Source organism: Anomaloglossus baeobatrachus, chromosome 8 (assembly GCF_048569485.1).
Source record: "Anomaloglossus baeobatrachus isolate aAnoBae1 chromosome 8, aAnoBae1.hap1, whole genome shotgun sequence".
In the NCBI taxonomy this organism is placed as follows: Eukaryota; Metazoa; Chordata; class Amphibia; order Anura; family Aromobatidae; genus Anomaloglossus; species Anomaloglossus baeobatrachus.
Window position 1 is genome coordinate 37,370,097 of NC_134360.1, and position 22,066 is coordinate 37,392,162.

At 42.3% G+C, this 22,066-nt stretch overlaps 1 protein-coding gene and 1 long non-coding RNA gene across 4 annotated transcripts in view; one reads left to right on the plus strand and one right to left on the minus strand.

The window, feature by feature from the left end:
- Positions 1-22,066, plus strand: part of LAMB2 (laminin subunit beta 2) — a 123,214-nt gene that overhangs the window by 78,234 nt on the left and 22,914 nt on the right. The window contains exons 16-26 of one of the 3 annotated variants that reach the window (XM_075321471.1): positions 980-1,107; positions 3,178-3,298; positions 3,629-3,821; positions 9,820-9,963; positions 10,042-10,273; positions 10,656-10,819; positions 13,334-13,363; positions 16,564-16,629; positions 18,956-19,180; positions 19,479-19,696; positions 21,424-21,520. In XM_075321471.1, the coding sequence (XP_075177586.1) occupies positions 980-1,107; positions 3,178-3,298; positions 3,629-3,821; positions 9,820-9,963; positions 10,042-10,273; positions 10,656-10,819; positions 13,334-13,363; positions 16,564-16,629; positions 18,956-19,180; positions 19,479-19,696; positions 21,424-21,520 (1,618 nt within the window). The remainder of the gene's footprint in view (positions 1-979; positions 1,108-3,177; positions 3,299-3,628; positions 3,822-9,819; positions 9,964-10,041; positions 10,274-10,655; positions 10,820-13,333; positions 13,364-16,563; positions 16,630-18,955; positions 19,181-19,478; positions 19,697-21,423; positions 21,521-22,066) is intronic. The other 2 variants (XM_075321472.1, XM_075321473.1) reach the window with 2 other exon arrangements.
- Positions 1-22,066, minus strand: part of LOC142249674 (uncharacterized) — a 72,774-nt gene that overhangs the window by 19,689 nt on the left and 31,019 nt on the right. The gene's annotated exons all lie outside the window — the stretch shown is intronic.

Genomic DNA, 22,066 nt, shown 5'->3' on the forward strand with positions numbered 1-22,066 from the left:
GTACCAGAATGATGGGAAGAAAAAAGTTTGGAGAAGAAAGGGAACGGCACATGATCCAAGGCACACCACATCCTCTGTAAAACATGGTGGAGGCAACGTGATGGCATGGGCATGCATGGCTTTCAATGGCACTGGGTCACTTGTGTTTATTGATGACATAACAGCAGACAAGAGTAGACGGATGAATTCTGAAGTGTACCGGGATATACTTACAGCCCAGATTCAGCCAAATGCCGCAAAGTTGATCGGACGGCGCTTCATAGTACAGATGGACAATGACCCCAAGCATACAGCCAAAGCTACCCAGGAGTTCATGAGTGCAAAAAAGTGGAACATTCTGCAATGGCTAAGTCAATCACCAGATCTTAACCCAATTGAGCATGCATTTCACTTGCTCAAATCCAGACTTAAGACGGAAAGACCCACAAACAAGCAAGACCTGAAGGCTGCGGCTGTAAAGGCCTGGCAAAGCATTAAGAAGGAGGAAACCCAGCGTTTGGTGATGTCCATGGGTTCCAGACTTAAGGCAGTGATTGCCTCCAAAGGATTCGCAACAAAATATTGAAAATAAAAATATTTTGTATGGGTTTGGTTTATTTGTCCAATTACTTTTGACCTCTTAAAATGTGGAGTGTTTGTAAAGAAATGTGACAATTCCTACAATTTCTATCAGATATTTTTGTTCAAACCTTCAAATTAAACGTTACAATCTGCACTTGAATTCTGTTGTAGAGGTTTCATTTCAAATCCAATGTGGTGGCATGCAGAGCCCAACTCGCCAAAATTGTGTCACTGTCCAAAGATTTCTGGACCTAACTGTATAGCATTAATAATGCTGCCATCTTCTTATCTCGCAAGATGCAATCCACTGTGGATTAGATGCTGCAGCCCACCAGGCCTATAAACCCGATATACTGTGTATGATCAGCTTGCTATAGGAGCGTTCTCATTGTCTCTGGATTTATTGATTTTTGGGCAGTTTCCCGAGAGGTGGCAACAAGTGAAGATCTCCATTATTAGGCCCGGTGCTATCCCAGCCAGCAGCCCCTGCGGTAACACCATTCCTTCTGATGACGTGATGACCATTTCTCTACCTACCACTACCAGGTGACACATGTCCACAAAAACATGGATGCTTTCATTTGGATACAGCGCCACACCTGTGCATAGGCTGTGTCTAGTACTGCAGCTAATTAATGGAGTGACCTGCAATACCCCACTCAACCTGCAGACAGATGTGGTGCTGTTTTTTTTCCAAGCAAGTAGCTACATTTTTTAATCGTGTACAGCCGCATCATACAAAAATAATGAATCCACCAAGAGCAAAGGCAAAGAGCGGCAAATTTTCAGGAGTGTTTTTTTGAGGGGTGTGAATTATATAAAATGGCATGGCCTACTATATTCAAAACCCCAGTCCAGACCCCTTAAATATATTCAGACCCTGTATAATATCAGACCTTACACAAGGCCCCTTTATTAGTATCAGACCCTAGTCCCGACTCCTGAAATATATTCAGACCCATATAATAATATCAGACCCTAGACCAGGTCCCTTTACTGATCTCAAACACCAACTCTGACCCCTAAATATATTCAGACCCCTGACCAGAATCCCCATATTTATTCAAACCCATATAATAATATCATACCCTAGACCAGGCCCCTTTACTGATCTCAAACACCAACAGAGACCCCCTAAATATGGTATATTCAGAGCCCAGACAAGAGTCTCCATATAGTCAGACCCATGTAATAATATTAGGCCCTAGACCAGGCCCCTTTATTGAAAAAATTCACACCCCAGAACAAAATCCATATACGGTATACTCAGATCCATATAATAATATTAGGCTGTAGACCAGCCCCCTTTACTTATCTCAAACACCAACCTTGACCCCCTAAATATATTCAGACACCAGATCAAAGTCTCCATATATATTCAGAAACATATATCAGACCCAAGACCAGGCCCCTTAACTGATATCAAAGACTAGCCCTGACTCCCTAAATAATTTCAGACCCCAAAACAGAGTCCCTATATATATATTCAGACTCATACAATAATATCAGACCCTAGATCAGGCCCATTTACTGATCTCAAACACAAATTCTGATCCCCTAAATATATTCAGACCCCAGACCAGAGTCCCCATATATATTCAGACCCATATAATAATATCAGACCTCAGTCTAGGCCCCTTTACTGATCTCAAACACAAACTCTGACCCACTAAATATATTCAGACCCCCAGCTCAGAGTCTCAATATATATTCTGACCCATAAGATAATATCAGAACCTAGACCAGGCCCCTTTACTGTTCTCAAACAACAGCCCCGACACCCCCCACCCCCCCCCCAAAAAAATATTCAGACCCCAGACCAAAGTCCCCATATATATTCAGACCCATATAATAATATTAGAGCCTAGATCAGGCCCCTTTACTGATCTCAAAAACCAACCCTTACCCCCTAAATATATTCAGACCCCATATCAGTCTCTCCATATATATTCAGACCCATATAATATCAGAACCTAGACCAGGCCCCTTTACTAATCTCAAATACCAACCCTCACCCCCTAAATACAGTATATTCAGACCCCAGACAAGAGTCCCCATATAGTCAGACCCATATAATAATATCAGGTCCTAAGCCAGACCCCTTTACTGATCTCAGAAACCAACTTTTACCCCCTAAATATATTCAGACCCCATATCAGAGTCTCCATATATATTCAGAAGTCTATAATAATATTAGATCCTAGACCAGGCCCCTTTACTGATCACAAACCCCAACCCTGACCCCCTAAATCCATTCAGACCCCCGATCTGAGTCCCCATATATATTCAGACCCAAATAATAATATCAGACCCTAGACCAGGCCCCTTTATCAGTATAAGTTCCCAATTGTGACTTCCTAATTATATCTAGACGCCTTATAACATTTTTAGACCCCTGATTACTATATTAGTATCCAACCACAGACGGGGCTCCTAAATGAATTCAGACCCCACAGATCCTCTATATTTAGGGGTTATTCCCTGCTCATGGCTAATTCCACTCCAGTGCAAAAAAATATTCAGTCCCCAGTCATAGGGGTAGTGCATCTGCAGATTGTGTCCCTCTTACATGGCAGATGTAGTAGTTCACCATTGATTATGACTGTTTCTTCACAGACATGTGGTCTTGCCTCAGCCGGTTTGCCTGGAGCGTGGGGTCAGTTACACCATCCGCCTTGAATTCACCAGATACAGCTCTCGGGAGAGAGTACAAGGAGCCAATATACTGATAGATTCGGTAAATATCACTGGAGCTATACATAACCTTTACAATCATGAGACATAGGGGTGAAGGCGGAGCTTGGAAAGCCTTGATCCAATCACTGCTAGAATCCACACAGAATGCCCCTCCCCTGAGGAACTGCATCACTAGCAAAAATAGACATCCGGGATTTACCAAAATGTCCTGAAAAGGGATAAAGGGGCAAACAAACACCAGACCCTTCTGTCCTAGATGTAAAAGTCCAACACTATGATGAGGGCCCACATTGCTATGGGGCCCCTACTTCTATATATGCCAGGAGCCATGAGTGAGACGGACTTTGTCATTGTCATCTTTTGCCTATAGCTGGTTCTTGTTCCTCGTTACTCCTCCCTGGAGATGTTTATTGGTGGGGACCCGGCTTCCATTCAACGTAAGGACGCCTTCGAGAGATTCCGCTGCCACAGTACCAGCGGCAGCGTCATCAAATCACAAGCCAACGAGGTGTGCTCCAAACTGATCACCAGCATGTCGGCCGTTCTTCATGATGGAGCCCTGGGTGAGTAACAAGCCACGACAGGCTGCATATGACTGCTGCACTTTTGCTGCTGGACAGCTTTGTACAGCAAGCATGTGCTTAAGCGGGCTTTACACACTGCGATATCGGTCCCGATATCGCTAGTGTGGGTACCCGCCCCCATCTGTTGCGCGACACGGGCAAATCGCTGCCTGTGCCGCACAACATCGCCCAGACCCGTCACACATACTTACCTGCCCGGCGACGTCGCTGTGACCGGCGAACCGCCTCCTTTCTAAGGGGGCGGTCCGTGCGGCGTCACAGCGACGTCACTGAGCGGCCGCCCAATAGCAGCGGAGGGGCGGAGCTGAGCGGGACGTAACTTCCCGCCCACCTCCTTCCTTCCACATAGCGGCCGGGAGGCAGGTAAGGATAGCTTCCTCGTTCCTGCGGTGTGACACGGAGCGATGTGTGCTGCCGCAGGAACGAGGAACAACCTCGTTACTGCTGCAGTAACGATTTTTGAGAATGGACCCCCATGTCACCGATGAGCGATTTTGCAAGTTTTTGCAACGATGCAAAATCGCTCATCGGTGTCACACGCAACGGCATCGCTAATGCGGCCGGATGTGCGTCACCAATTCCGTGACCCCAACGAGTTCGCATTAGCGATGTCGTAACGTGTAAAGCCCCCTTTAGGGTCTTAGAGCCCCCTAGTGGTGGAAAAGAAAGTGCAGGGTCACTAATTTAATAAATTGGGGTTGTAGATTTGAATGATACTGTTCATTTTACAATATAATCTCCTGGAGAAATGGTAAAAAACACAGTTATGCACTGTAGGTACCATTTTGGGGAACATAAGACATTTTGCTTATGGGGGTGAGAGGGATGCGGTGACCAAAAAAGCAATGAGGTTTTTTTTGGTTTTTTTTTTTAGCATAGCATTTATCATTAGGGATTAATTCATTTCACATTTTGATAGATCGGCGTTCTACGGATAAATTCACATCGATAATTTCTTCATTTTTGGATTCAGAAAAAGGGGGTGATTTATAGTTTTTGACATTTTTAACATTTTTTTTACTACTTTTCCTTAGATTTTTTTAGTCCTTCTAGGGGACGTGAACCTATGATTGTCTGATCACTTGTACAATATACTGTGATACATCATATTGCGGTATATACTAAGATCAACCTATCAAAATTAGGTGTTTGGGATATTTGTGAAGGTTGGGGGCAGGGGTGCAAGCACAATAGGTGCGAGGATTGAGATCGCACCCAGATTCTGACTTGCAATAATTGGGAGTCCCGTTGGAGCTTTTGCATTGGGGACAATGAGTTTCTAGTTATGCAACTGGATCAGGGGGCACCGAAATGGATGACCACACCGTTTAGAACCATTATATAATCACAGAAAAAATACTCCTAAAAATGTTTTCGTTAAACTTTTATTAAATATCAATATATTGAAACATAAAGTGAGGGGGGGGATCAGAAAAATATAAAATACCCTAAGGGTCTAAAGTACAATATAAGATACAGTCTAGTGGACCAGCCAGCGGTATATCCCAGCAAATGGTGGGAAAGGCTTATATCGCTCCACCAGTCAACTTTACAAATGATGATACATCAATTTTTTAACATTCATTGCAAAAACATTTTTAATATACAATTATTATCATCCACATCCAATAATTAACCATGCATTGAAAAAGAGACTTACATAAAATGTATATTTATAGATAGATTTGGCATATATCTCTCAAATACAGAAACTTGAACTACAGTCATATGAAAAAGTTTGGGCACCCCTATTAATGTTAACCTTTTTTCTTTATAACAATTTGGGTTTTTGCAACAGCTAGTTCAGTTTCATATATCTAATAACTGATGGACTGAGTAATATTTCTGGATTGAAATGAGGTTTTTTGTACTAACAGAAAATGTGCAATCCGCATTTAAACAAAATTTGACCGGTGCAAAAGTATGGGCACCTCAACATAAAAGTGACATTAATATTTTGTAGATCCTCCTTTTGCAAAAATCACAGCCTCTAGTCGCTTCCTGTAGCTTTTAATGAGTTCCTGGATCCTGGATGAAGGTATATGTGACCATTCCTGTTTACAAAACAATTCCAGTTCAGTTACGTTTGATGGTCGCCGAGCATGGACAGCCGCTTCACATCATCCCACAGATGTTCAATGATATTCAGGTCTGGGGACTGGGATGCCATTCCAGAACATTGTAATTGTTCCTCTGCATGAATGCCTGTGTAGATTTGGAGTGGTGTTTTGGATCATTGTCTTGCTGAAATATCCATCCCCTACATAACTTCAACTTCGTCACTGATTCTTGCACATTATTGTCAAGAATCTGCTGATACTGAGTTGAATCCATGCGACCCTCAACTTTAACAAGATTCCCAGTGCCGGCATTGGCCACACAGCCCCAAAGCATGATGGAACCTCCACCAAATTTTACTGTGTGTAGCAAGTGCTTTTCTTGGAACGTTTTTTTTGCCTCCATGCATAATGCCTTTTTGTATGACCAAACAACTCAATCTTTGTCTCATCAGTCCACAGGACCTTCTTCCAAAATGTAACTGGCTTGTCCAAATGTGCTTTTGCATACCTCAGGCGACTCTGTTTGTGGTGTGCTTGCAGAAATGGCTTCTTTCGCATCACTCTCCCATACAGCTTCTCCTTGTGCAACGTGCGCTGTATTGTTGACCGATGCACATTGACACCATCTGCAGCAAGATGATGCTGCAGGTCTTTGCAGGTGGTCTGTGGATTGTCCTTGACTGTTCTCACCATTCTTCTTCTCTGCCTTTCTGATATTTTTCTTGGCCTGCCACTTCTGGGCTTAACAAGAACTGTACCTGTGTTCTTCCATTTCCTTACTATGTTCCTCACAGTGGAAACTGACAGTTTAAATCTCTGAGACAACTTTTTGTATCTTTCCCCTTAACAACTATGTTGAATAATCTTTGTTTTCAGATCATTTGAGAGTTGTTTTGAGGAGCCCATAATGCCACTCTTCATAGGAGATTCAAATAGGAGAACAACTTGCAAATGGCCACCTTAAATACCTTTTCTCATGATTGGATATACCTGCCTATGAAGTTCAAAGCTCAATGAGGTTACAAAACCAATTTAGTGCTTTAGTAAGTCAGCAAAAAGTAGTTAGGAGTGTTCAAATCAAGAAATTGATAACGTCGCCCATACTTTTGCACCGGTCAAATTTTGTTTAAATGCGGATTGCACATTTTCTGTTAGTACAATAAACCTCATTTCAATCCAGAAATATTACTCAGTCCATCAGTTATTAGATATATGAAACTGAAATAGCTGCTGCAAAACCCCAAATTGTTATAAAGAAAAAAGGTTAACATTAATAGGGGTGCCCAAACTTTTTCATATGACTGTATATGTATTATTGCTCACAGCAGGATGGGCTGTAGTGTGTATATCGTCCAGGCCAAAAACTAGTACTCTACCAGGATACAGCTAAACCCCCACTAAAGTGGAAGCATCAGAGGTGCAGGAGGAGCAGATCACACACACACCTCCATGGAATGGAGGGGGGCGAATGCTAGATCATAAAACTGCACACTAGTGACTTGCATAGAGCGCTGTTCACATGCAGATGGCACAGTCACAAACCCGCAGCCTATTAGGTGACGCCCTTCTATTAGATCAGGCGGGCTGCCAAGCCGTACCCCACCTGTGTATGATGCACGGACAGACATTCTACAATGCAAGGCCCAACAGAAAGGGGCCTGGCTGTATCCTGTACAAACAAAAAAATATGAGGTTTTTGTTGGTATTTATGGCCATAAAACGTAAGCCTACACCCTCGTCACGGGAACCTCATGTCTGCATGTGAACAGCGCTCTATGCAAGCCACTAGTGTGCAGTTTTATGATCTAGCATTCGCCCCCCTCCATTCCATGGAGGTGTGTGTGTGAATTGCTTCTCCTGCACCTGTGATGCTTCCACATTAGTGGGGGTTTAGCTGTATCCTGGTAGAGCATTAGCTTTTGGCCTGGGCGATGTACACACTGCAGCCCAACTTGCTGTGAGTAATACTTAATTTTTGGAGGACATTGTCCTCTTTTTGTTGCTATTTTTATATGTATTATTGGTAGGACAGTGTAAGAAGATATAATTATAGAGTACTGTAGTGAGATAAAATAAACATACAGTATTCTTTTTATGTCAAAAAAAGCATAAACAAGTTAGCCCCAAGAAATATTACCCAACGCGTTTCGCCTCCTTGGGTAGAGCTTCATCAGGGGTATAAATATTACATATGTTCCATAGTGTATCACACGTTGTAATATATCAGTTTAGATTCTCATTCTTCAAATAAAGATATTTTTACAATGTAATAGAATTCAATAGTGGGACCTCTTTTCCATTCATAAAGATAGCCTCACTCTGATGAAATATTTCACAACAGAGGGCTCTCAGCCCATAACAGGTCAGTGAACCCTTCAATGGTTAATCAGTTGTTTTTATAAATCCATTCAGGAAAAACATTCTGCATGTTTCATCAGAAGTAAGTCTGCTTCTTATATTGATAAGAAGAGACAAAAGGGGGATGGAGGGTTTAAATAACCACAGAAGTCCCCTTCAGCTGATTGTAAGGATGTAAGGCTGTGGATAAAAGTCCTCCTCTCCTGTCAAAAACCAAACCAGATCAGAGCCCTCTGTTGTGAAATATTTCATCAGAGTGAGGCTATCTTTATGAATGGAAAAGAGGTCCCACTATTGAATTCTATTACATTGTAAAAATATCTTTATTTGAAGAACGAGAATCTAAACTGATATATTACAACGTGTGATACACTATGGAACATATGTAATATTTATACCCCTGATGAACCTCCACCCAAGGAGGCGAAACGCGTTGGGTAATATTTCTTGGGGCTAACTTGTTTATGCTTTTTTTTGACATAAAAATAATACTGTATGTTTTATCCCACTACAGTACCCTATAATTATATCTTCTTACACTGTCCTACCAATAATACATATAGTTCAAGTTTCTGTATTTGAGAGATATATGCCAAATCTATCTATAAATATACATTTTATGTAAGTCTCTTTTTCAATGCATGGTTAATTATTGGATGTGGATGATAATAATTGTATATTAAAAATGTTTCTGCAATGAATGTTAAAAAATTGATGTATCAGCATTTGTAAAGTTGACTGGTGGAGCGATATAAGCCTTTCCCACCATTTGCTGGGATATACCGCTGGCCGGTCCACTAGACTGTATTTTATATTGTACTTTAGGCCCTTAGGGTATTTTATATTTTTCTGAACACCCCCCCCTCACTTTATGTTTCAATATATTGATATTTAATAAAAGTTTAACGAAAAAATTTTTAGGAGTATTTTTTCTGTGATTATATTTTCGGGCTACTCCCCTTTGATCGTTTTTTCTGTGATTTGTTTGACCGTTTAGAACCATGTCACAGTAAGAGGCATCAAAATGGTTAAACAGCAGCGATCAGAGCTAGCTCTGGACACTGTTAGAGGCAGCTGCCGGCTGTATAACACAGACAATATCTGTGTAAGGAGCCCAGTCCATACAGCAGCACTGGACAGAGAAAATACAAGTACGATCATGTTGTGATGATCCTTCACCCTTTTTCTGTCTAACCGCTTTGACGCTGTGGTCAGGAATTGACCATAGCATCTAAGGGGGTTGGCGTTATCTCCAATACTGGGCGTTAGAGCAAGGTGACTGCTGTATAATACAGCCGGCATCTACGAATGATGTACAGAGCAGAACTCTTATACCGGCACCATGTCCGATACTGTTATTGTCTGTCTGCATGCCACAGGGTGGTAAAGGTGGTGGGGGTTTATAGGAAATTTATACCACCCCAGTCCACAGGTTGGACCCATTCACTCCACCGGCGCTGTGGTGCAATACCAGACACATCCTGTGTCCAGGAGTGGCGCTGTTTTCTGGAAGACAGCAGAACTTTTGTGTTGCTAAATATTCCTATTGCCTTCCCCAGCCTGCAGCTGTGACCCTCAAGGATCGCTGAGTTCAGAATGTGACCCCCATGATGGACAATGCCGGTGTAAACCCAACGTAATCGGACGTCGCTGTGACCGATGCGCCCCTGGGACTCATGGATTCGGACCGGCCGGCTGTAAAAGTAATTGTCCCTAGGAAGCTAGTACTGCGCTGCGTGTCTGTGCTGTGTGTTATGTGACGTCCTTATAATACACCGCAGGCTGCGACTGTAACCCGGAGGGATCCAGCCACAACTTCTGCGATCAGTATAACGGGCAGTGCCCGTGTCGGACCGGAGCCTACGGACCAAAGTGTGATCGATGCCAACCGGGCCACTGGGGCTTCCCAAACTGCAGGAAATGCCTGTGTAACGGCCATTCAGAGGAGTGCGACCAGAAGACGGGGGCCTGCCTGAACTGTCGAGACAGCACCACCGGAGACCGATGCGAGAGGTGATGAGATAATGAAAAAGCAGTAGTAGTGCTGAGATGCTACAGCCGATTTGATCAATATATTAGTATTAGCATTGCAGTATATGCTGAAAGTAATGACTTCCTATGAAGACCAGCCATGTGCTGGGCTTCACAGGAGGACCAAGGAGGCCCCCAGCTGCCGGTGCAGCACATCGGTACCCACTATTGCCTCACAGGAAGATCAATGGGCATTGGAACGGTTCCCCCTCCTGGATTGCATGTCTTAAGGAAGATTCACTGCAGCATATAAATGATAAACAGCAGAGATCAGAGCTAGCTCTGATCGCTGCTGTTAGTGGCAGGGGCCGGCTGTGTAACCCCGTCCATAATTCCAAGTGTCTTTGTGTCTATTTCCTTCTAGGTGTACAGCCGGATTCTTTGGAAATCCGGTGCTAGGATCTGGTGATCACTGCCGGCCGTGCCCGTGCCCTGAAGGTCCTAACAGTGGGAGACATTTTGCGGTATCCTGTCATCAAGACCCCCGATCACGACAAGTCATCTGTAACTGTAACCAGGGCTATACAGGTGAGTCCGCCCATCCGGGGGAAGAGCCGGCCGATAGGTAGCAACCACTCTAACAGCCCCAAAATCACCCTTGTGCCCAGGGACCCCTAGAACGACCGGAGACTAAAATTTACCCTCAAACCATCAGCTTTTTTTCCATTAATTGTTAGTTTTATTTAGGCGATAAAAGGCAGAATAATATGAGCTATATAGGTAACTTTACGGTGGTATTATGTGGGTAGGTTATGGCGGTATTACACGGACTGTAGGAGTACAGTGTGCTGGCATTGTATGAGAGCTACGTGGCAGTAAACTGTGAGCTCTGTAGCAATTAATATATTATTTAGGCACTAATTAGTGGTATTATGCGGGCTATATACTGTATGACATGTGTATTACATGGGCACTATATAGAAGTATTATTTAGACAATGTGTGTCAGTATTTGGGAACTCTATGGTGATAAAATGTGTGCTCTATAGTAAATAATATATTTGTGTACGATATGGTGGTATTATGTGGGCTGTATATGACATGTGTATTACATGGGCACTATATAGAAGTATTATTTAGACACTGTGTCTGTATTATTTGGGAACTCTATGGTGATAAAATGTGTGCTCTGTAGTAAATAATATATTATTTGTGTACGATATGGTGGTATTATGTGGGCTGTATATGGCAGTGTTACATGTACATTGTATAGGAGTATTTAGGTTTTACACGTTGGTATTATTTGGGAACTACATGGCAATAAACTGAGTGCTGTAGTAATTAATATATGATTTAGGCACTAATTGGTGGTATTATGTAAACTGTATGTGGTCAATGTATTACATGTGCACTGTATATCAGTATTATTTAGACACTGTGTGTCACTATTATTTGGAAACTCTATGGCGATAAAATGTGAACTCTCTAGTAATTAATATAGTATTTGTACACTATATAGTGGTATTATACAGTGTTTCATGCACACTGTATAGGAGTATTATTTAGGCATTGCATGTTGGCATTACTTGGGAACTACATGGCGTAAAATGTTATCTGTACAGTGAGTAATATATTGTTTGAGCACTATACAGTGGTATTATATGGGCTGCATACGGCAGTATTACATGAACGCTGTATAGGAATATTATTTAGACACTGTGTGTCAGTATTATTTGGAAACCATATGGCGATTAAATGTGAGCTCTCTAGTAATTAATACATTATTTGTGCACTATACGGTGATACTATGTGGGCTGTATAATGCAGTGTTACATTCACAGTGTATAGGTGTATTATTTAGGCATTGTATGTTGGTATTATTTGTACACTACATGGCAGTATGTGATCTGTACAGTACGCAATAAATTGTTTGTTTGGCACTATATGGTAGTATTATGTGAGCTGTATATGGGAGTATTACATGGACACTGTATAGAAATATTATTTACACATTGTATGTCGGTATTATTTAGAAACTCTATGGCAATAAAATGTGAGCTCTCTAGTAATTAGTATATTATTTGTGTAATATAAGGTGGTATTATGTGGGCTGTGTATGATAGTGTTATATGCACACTGTATAGGATTATTATAGGTTGGTAGTATTTGGGAACTACATGGCAGTATAATGTGATCTGTACAGTGAATAATATATTGTTTGTTTGGGAACTATACGGTGGCATTATGTAAGCTGTATATGGCAATATTACATGGATACTGTATAGGAGTAATATTTAGGCATTGTAAGCTGGTATTATTTGGGAGCTATATGGCAGTAAAATGTGATTTATATAGTGAGTAATATATTGTTTATTTGTTCACTATATGGTGGTATTATGTGGGCTGTATATGGCAGTGTTACTGTGTAGGAGTATTATTCAAGCATTGTATGTTGGTATTATTGGGGAACTACTTGGCAGTAAAATGTCATCTATACAGGGAGTAATATAGTTTGTTTGGGCACCATACAGTGGTATTATGTGAGCTGTGTATGGCAGTATTACATGGATATTGTATATGAGTATTATTTAGGCACTGAATGGCAGTATTATTTTATATACATAGCTTTTGAAGTTGAGATAAAAAATGGTCTAAATAAGTTCAGGGCAGAGGGGCAGAGGGTAGACACTTTTTTTTATTTCCCAGAGCCCCTTTTTTTTTTATAAAACAAGCCTCAAGACGGAAGCATCGAGGAAAGTCAAGGACATATTAAAGTCATACAAGTGTAGGTACGGTACGGCCTACTTAAAGGAAGGAGTACAAGGTGCCGATAGGTACAGTATAAATCTATAAGGCTCCATCACAAATTCTGTCAGATCCTGTTAAAAACTGAACATCATGCGGTACAATGATGAACCCGACAGACGTCATCCCAAGTGAATGGGGTGCAATGGCCGCCATCGGTGTTCTTCATGTGACAGATCCGAAATGTGAACAAACCTGGCCAAGATTTCTCCTATAACTAATACCCCAGAGAGTGTGTTCTGCGGGATTCATCATCTGTGGACCATTGTGCAGTATTTCTTATCATTTCTCTTCTCAGGACTGGTAAAGAGGTCAGGAGGGGCCCGGCGTGAGTAAATGGCTTCCCTGCCTTGTCACCCACCCCGATGCATGGCTTTCCTTCACACCTGCTGGGGGGGGAGACCGGTCTCGGCTACGAGCACAGATTATAAATGGGCACCTAACTTGTTCCCTTATCTAAATGAGAAACCATTAGGGCCATCAACCACTGGAGAGGTTGTACGCTAAGCTTGGTGTGGTCAGGTCACCATCAACCGTAACAACCCACTGCCAATATTGACCAAAACCCACCTACCTGGGATCCAGCAATGACCCCACCACTGGAACCAAACCCAAAGTGATGGGGGATTTCTGTGTAGCTGGGATCCTTGGGCAGCTCGGTGCCATTATTTCCACACTCGGCTTTTGTGTAACCCAATCTGCTTCTTCATCTGGAGCTATCCATTCACTAAATAGTAATCACCGTGTAGTAACCGCTCTACTAAAGCTTCTCCGTCACACCTCTAAACACCTAATCAATACGATTGTACCTCAAGAGGTCGAATAAAGTCCGAAAACCACAAGTTCATCTGGTCCAGACGCCTGAAGATAAACACAATGTGCCATCAGAAAATGACCGAATGGTTAAGTCAAGATATGAAGCCACGAGGCCAAATATTACACCCCGACCTCCTCTTCACATGAACACTAGTACGAATAGACTGAACCAGACACTATTTGTCTGTATAGAAGCATTAAGTATGCTGTAATCTGGGAGAGGGAGAAGGTGATCTGTGAAATCACCCATTGTGAATGGTGGATCCTGTGTTATCTACTGTATATAGAGGTGTTATCAGTCATTATACAGAAGGAGAAGGTGAGCTGTGACATCACCCATTGTGAATGGTGGATCCTGTGTTATCTACTGTATATAGAGGTGGTATCAGTCATTATACAGAAGGAGAAGGTGAGCTGTGACATCACCCATTGTGAAAGGTGGGTCTTATGTCATCTACTGTATATAGAGGTGGTATCAGTCATTGTACAGGAGGAGGAGGGGAGCTGTGATATCACCCATTGTGAAAGGTGTGTCTTATGTCATCTACTGTATATAGAGGTGGTATCAGTCATTATACAGGAGGAGGAGGGGAGCTGTGATATCACCCATTGTGAAAGGTGAGTCTTATGTCATCTACTGTAAACACCTCTATATACAGTAGATGACATAAGACACACCTTTCACAATCGGTGATATCACAGCTCCCCTCCTCCTCCTCTACAATGACTGATAATACCTCTATATACAGTAGATGACATAAGACCCACCTTTCACAATGGGTGATATCACAGCTCCCCTCCTCCTTCTGTACAATGATTGATAACACCTCTATAATCAGTCATTGTACAGAAGGAGGAGGTGAGCTGTGATATCCCCTATTGTGAAAGGTGGATCCCATGCTATCTACTGTATATAGAGGTGTTATCAGTCATTGTATAGGATGAGGAGGTAAGCTGTGATATCACCTATTGTGAGTTATCAAACATTGTACAGTAGGAAGAGTAGGTGAGCTGTGTCATCACTTATTGTCAATGGTTAACGCTGTGTTATCTGCTGCATATAGAGGTGCTATCAGTCATTGTACAGGAGGAGGAGGTGAGCTGAGACATCACCTATTGTAAATTGGGGATCCTGTGTTATCTACTGTATATATAGGTGTTAACACAGGATCCCCCATTCACAATAGGTGATGTTTGAGCTCACCTTCTCCCCTGTACAATGACTGATAACACCTCTATATACAACAGATAATAGAGCGTTAACCATTGACAATAAGTGATGACACAGCTCACCTACTCTTCCTACTGTACAAAGATTGAAAACTCAAAATAGATGATATCACAGCTTACCTCCACATCCTATACAATGACTGATAACACCTCTATATACAGTAGATATCAGTCATTGCACAGGAGGAGTTGAGCTGTGATATCCCCTGTTGTGAAAGGTGGATCCTATGCTATCTACTGTATATAGAGGTGTTATCAGTCATTTTATAGGATGAGGAGGTAAGCTGTGATATCACCTATTGTGAGTTATCAATTATTGTTCAGTAGGAAGAGTAGGTGAGCTGTGTCATCACTTATTGTCAATGGTTATTCTGTGTTATCTGCTGTATATATAGGTTCTATCAGTCATTGTACAGAAAGAGGAGGTAAGCCATGATATCACCTATTCTGTATGTTGGATCCTGTGTTATCTACTGTATATAGAGGAGTTATCAGTCATTGTATGTGGAGGAGGAGGTGAGCTGTGACATCACCTACTGTGACTGGTGAATTCTGTGTTATCTACTGTATATAGAGGTGTTATTAGTCATTGTATGTGGAGGAGGAGGTGAGCTGAGACATCACCTATTCTGTATGTTGGATCCTGTGTTATCTACTGTATATAGAGGTGTTATCAGTCATTGTATTTGGAGGAGGAGGTGAGCTGTGACATCTATTGTGAATGGTGGATCCTGTGCTATCTACTGTATATATTGGGGTTTTTCTTTCAGTCATCGTCATCCTGTCTGTAGTGATAATGAGACTGCTGGAAAGTTTTCTGTTCAGAACAGGAATCCATGAGTCTAATATAAGGCTGAGTGGCCAGCACGAATAATGCAAGGATTCTAATACATATGATAGAGATATGAAAAAAAAAATTAAATATATTTAATAAAAAAACCTGATTTACACAATAGCTCATTTTCTGATGACACATCTTATAGATTTCCCATTGACACACATTTTGCAGAGGCAGTGCTGCCTAATAAATGTCTTCCCATCCTGATTCAATGAAAACGGAGAATTGTTCCACATAGAAACGATCTTCTGGAGGTCAAGGCCTGGTGCTATTCCCTTTCCTATAACATGGCGGCACTGACTACAAACAAAAATTGAAATTGGGCTCAATAGATATAAAGAAGCCCGAGTGACTCAGTGACAATCATCCATACTTACTACTAATGGATGATATAAGTTTTCTCCTTTCTGGACCCATCTACAAGGAGAAGAATTCGGCTGATATAAGCAGCGTCGCTCTTTAGATTATGCACCCACGTACCACGTTTGGCTGAATTATAGGCACTTCTGATCACTCCAGGGATCACAGTTTGGCTGAGGACCATACACACGTCACCAATTATATGTCCTATCTGGCTGAACTCTATCACACGCCTCCATCTATATCATAAGATCACCGCTACCTGAGACGTGTTTTATTCCTAGTATCTACTGGACCCAAATGCTGCCAGACTAAGCCAATATGCAGACAGGTCCCGTGGACCATAAGAGGTACATTTCCAAGGGTCCTGGGGGATGTCAAGGCTGATATCATTGCCCTAATGGTTTGCTGTCTGTTTGCCTATGGCTCCTTCTACCATATTCTGCCCACCATTGATGCCCATCAGCAGTGCTGTGAGGCTTGAGTCACATTTTGCATAAGACATGTTGCCCAATGTACTAAATGCAATATGATAAATGTCACATATATGTTGGGGTGCATAGTACTGTGTAATTGGCATTGTGCTGTGTCCTGGGGGTTGCTCTTACTTTTTTTCCCAGCCCAGTTTCCAAAAATAAGCCATATGCTCACAATTAATAATAATAATAATAATAATAATAATAATTTTATTCATTTATATAGCGCTATTAATTCCACAGCACTTTACATACATTGGTAACACTGTCCCCATTGGGGCTCACAATCTAAAGTCCCTATTAGTATGTTTTTGGAGTGTGGGAGGAAACTGGAGAACCCGGAGGAAACCCACGCAAACACGGGGAGAACATACAAACTCCTTGCAGATGGTGTCCTTAGTGGGACTAGATCCAAGGACCCCAGCGCTGCAAGGCTGTAGTGCTAACCACTGAGCCACCACAAGACTGCAGTGCTAACCACTGAGCCACCACAAGACTGCAGTGCTAACCACTGAGCCACCACAAGACTAAAGTGCTAACCACTGAGCCACCGTTCCGCCCACAATTGTGTCAACCCGTTCCCCTCTGTAGACCCTGATGGTACATAGCAATGGAAATCATCTATATACCCTCACCAAGCAGATCTGTAGGACCAGGACACTAGGAAATTTGAGATGGGTAAAAGTAAGAGTTTTGGGCCTGTTCCAGGATATGTGCCCACTTTGGCCAAGGACACAAGACAGTTCCAAAGGTTTGTATCTCAAGACCTCCTAAGTAGAGCTGCCACAAAAAAATGAGAGAACACAGGTGGTAGTACATTTTAGGAACGTCCATGGGGGTAATGCTTGACCCTTTAACCCCTACTGCCTATATGCTCAGCCAAAACACTGGGGTGGTATTACCATTCTTGCTAAGTGAGATAAAAATTAAATATTGTACTACCCCCTCCCCACTGGATATAATTTGACTCTAAAAGAGGCCGTGCACCATTGGTTACTATATACATGATTTTAACATGAAAAACATACATTTAAGTAACAAAATAAAAACACACACACACACACACATATATAAAAATTATATATATATATATATATATATATAATAAAATAATATAATATGTATCATTTATATATAATTTTTATTTTAAATCTATACTTTATTTTTATATTATTTTATATATACATGTATTTTTTAATTTAGATATATATATATATATATATATATATATATATATATATAGAGATATATCTAACTAACTTTCATTATGATCATATATATATATATATATATATATATATATATATATATATACACGATATCGATAGATATTATCGAATTTTCATTTTATCATATATATATACACACACATACATAAAGTAAAAAAAAATATATATATATATATTTTTTTACTTTATGTATATATTATATCTTTTTTATTATTTCATTATTTTTATATTATTAAATGCATATTTATAAAGTTAAAAAAAAAAACATTTTTGCGATTATGCTTCATTAGAACTTTATTTTGCAACGTTTCTTTGTTTCCTGCACAACTTTGATGTGGTCTGTGGTCATAAATCAGAGGCGCTCATAAAAAGACAGACAAGAGAACCAAGTCAGAATGAACTCTCGCTGACAGATTCTCAGTTGGCTCATTATGTGGCCAGCAATAGGCAGTGCCGGAGGCTGTAAAAGGCAAGGGGTGCAACATTTTTAAAGAAGCACAATTGCAAAAATAATTTTTATTCTCAAATACTTGCATTTAGAACAAAAAACAATATGATTTTGGTTGCACCTTGGGAAGCAAGCCCTGAACAGAAGCTCAAGAAAATATACAGCCAATAATCGGCTTCATGTCAGATGGCAGGGGGCTACACGTCAGTCACAGTTGCTTGCAATTTTCTCTTTTTGTACCAATCTGTTATTACAGACTGCACTGAAGGAAAATGTCAGCGGAGCGGGAGAGCTCCATCGTTGTTGGTGGCTTCGCTGCGGCACAATGCGGCAGCAACTGTTGCCAAAACTGCAAACCTGATTGAATTTTTGAGCACCTCGAGACATTTCCATTACAGGCCTTGAACAGAATAAAAAAGAAATGGCAGCAATTCGAGGCAGATGGCAGCCATAGTCTTATTTGTCCTGGTTTAATTTAACCCTTTCACCCATACTGTCAATAACATGAGGTTCTCATCTCCAGGTTCTCGCTGTGAGGAGTGCGCTCCCGGCTTCTATGGAAATCCCTTTCAGGTTGGCGGACGCTGCCTTCCCTGCCAGTGCAACAACAACATTGATATGACAGACATTGGCTCCTGCGACCGCCGCAGCGGACAGTGCCTCAAGTGCAAGTATAATACAGAGGGGAGGTTCTGCGAGCAGTGCCGGGTCGGCTACTACGGAGACGCCTCGAGACGCAACTGTAAAAGTGAGTGACAAAAGTATCAAAAAATATATGTATCCTCCGAATATCCAAATTCACCACATTTGAATGATAAGATGTTGTCTACCTGCAGCCACCACTAGGGGGAGCTCAGGAGATCACTGCATACAGATTTATTATTGAAGTCAATGTATAAACTGTATGCAGCCAGCTCCCCCTAGTGGTGGCAGGGAGAATTGCATCTTGTAACTTTTTATTTCTGCAAAGCATATGGAAAACAGAACTCTAATCTCTAAAATTATAAAATCCTGACTCTTTTTATTCTCTCTGTTATCTGTTACAGAGTGTGTATGTAATAACCTTGGGACGGACCGCGGCCAGTGCACCTCCAGGAATGATTGCATGTGCGACAGGACAAGCGGGCAATGCCAGTGCCTTCCTAACGTCAAGGGTCAAAGCTGTGACCGTTGTAGTCCCAACTTTTGGAACCTAGCGAGTGGAAAAGGGTGCTTCCCTTGTAACTGTGACCCCCACAATTCTTTTAGCCTGAGTTGTAATGAGGTGAGTTGAATGGAAGAAAAGATATGATTCCTAAATATTTTTCCAGAGAGTGATCTCCACGGTCAGATAGACCGAGATAGATTTGTTTTAAAGGGATCATACAGGAATTAGAGAAAGATGGCCGAGTTCTTCTAGAAACAGCGCCACATCTGACTACAGGTTGTATCTGGTACTGCAGCTCCGCTCTATCAAACAGTTTTCCACAACTGGGCTATCCCTTATTAGTGAGCTTGTGTAGGCAAAAAATGTAAAAAACTGTCATGGAGCATGTTCCACTGGAATAGGGGCTCCTAAGTTGACCCTAAGACTGGGACCCCTGCGCTGTCCCTTATCTCGATGGTAGCCATTTTTGAGCCCCCAGCGTGACCCTGCCTAGTGTCCCTGATTCTACTCCCCCTACCCAGGGAGCGGACCAGAAACCCAGTAAAGAAAACCCCACAAATAGGCACAGACAAGGGTAAACGAAAACTCTTGCACAATGCACTCAAAAACAAAGGGGGACAGTATGTGAACTGGGGAGCAACGCAAAAAGGGCTAAGAAATATATGCACAACTATATATATTAGTGTTGTTCCCATTACTAAGCGGTTGTCCACTAGTAGACAATCCCTCCTTTTAAGGCTACTTTCACACTTGCAGTTTTTTCCTTCACTTGCAATCCGCCGTTTTGGAAAACAGCGGAATCCGTTAACGGATTCTGCTGCTTCCCATAGATTTGTATGGACGACGGATTGCGACTGATGGATCTGCGTTGCTTCCGCTGGCCGACGCTGCGATATTTACCCTGGCTACATGTGCAGGGAGCCCGACATGTCCCTGCTCGGGGAGGACACACACACACACCTGGCACTGACGTCCTCAGCGCCATGGCCCCGCTCGGCTCCACACATTCCGCCCCCCCCGCACACATTCTCGGCGGCCGAACGATCAGCTGATCACTCGGCAGCCGGCTTTTCAGAGCGCTCAGCTGATCGCCCTGCAGCCGGCTTTTGAGAGCGATCAGCTGATCGCCCGGCTTTTCAGAGAGCGCTCAGCTGATCGCCCGGCTTTTCAGAGAGCGCTCAGCTGATCGCCCGGCTTTTCAGAGAGCGCTCAGCTGATCGCCCGGCTTTTCAGAGAGCGCTCAGCTGATCGCCCGGCTTTTCAGAGAGCGCTCAGCTGATCGCCCGGCTTTTCAGAGAGCGCTCAGCTGATCGCCCGGCTTTTCAGAGCGCTCAGCTGATCGCCCGGCGGTCGGCTTTTCAGAGCGCTCAGCTGATCGCCCGGATTTTCAGAGCGCTCAGCTGATCGCCCGGCAGCTGGCTTTTTAGAGCGATCAGCTGATCGCCCGGCAGCCGGGTGATCAGCTGATCGTTCACAATAGTCTGCTGCCGGTAAAACTGTAAAGACAAAAACCCCCCAAAAAAACAGATTCCGTTGTTTCGTACAATCTGTTGCATCCGTTGTGCCACTATATGCAACGCATCCGTTTCATCCGTCACACAACGCAATGCAACGGATACCGTTCAACGCAAATGTGAAACTAGCCTAACATGAATGGGTCTGAGTGTCAATACCACACACAAGCTGTAGGCAAGAGGGGCGCTGTTTTGGAAGAAAGCAGACATGTTTTTCCAATGCTATGAAATTAAATTATATTTCTGTCGATCTAATTGGTGGAGATCCTATGCAGGAAACACTTTAAGAAAAAGTCTGGATACATTAATATTTCTTCCTTCTTGTCTCAGTTCACGGGACGGTGTCAGTGCAGAGCGGGATTTGGTGGCTCCACATGTACTGAATGTCAGGAGAATTACTGGGGAAACCCAAGCGTTCAGTGCAGAGGTAACGTTACCTACCACATATTGTACGGTTATACCAGTTTCCGGTTACTCATGGTATTACTTCCCCATTTCGTATAGATTGTAAGCTTTTGGGCTCATTTTACCCTTTGGTTCTATTATTTAACCTTAATAAGGCAGAGCTGCAGTACTGGGTCCAGGACAGGTGGCGATGCTGAATCAGTGGAAGTCTGGCCACTTGAACCCCCACTGATCACCATTTTGGGGGTCCCATACCCCCCAGTGGAATGGAGAAGTCATCGATTCTGTGTGCCATTAACCCATTAGATTCTCAATGGAGAAGGACTGTACTTACATGATCACTACCCAACTGAATGTTGGACTAATGGTGATCTATAGGGGTTCCAGCAGTCAGACCCCCACCATATTCCAGTTATCATCTGTCCAGTGGATTGATAAAGCTTGGACTAACCCTTTAAGGACTGGCAAGCAATGGATATTCTTGCATATATTCTTTTTTTTTTTTATTAAAGTGGTTAGCTCACTTTGGGAATTCACCCCAAACGGATTTTGGGACTTTTACCAATCA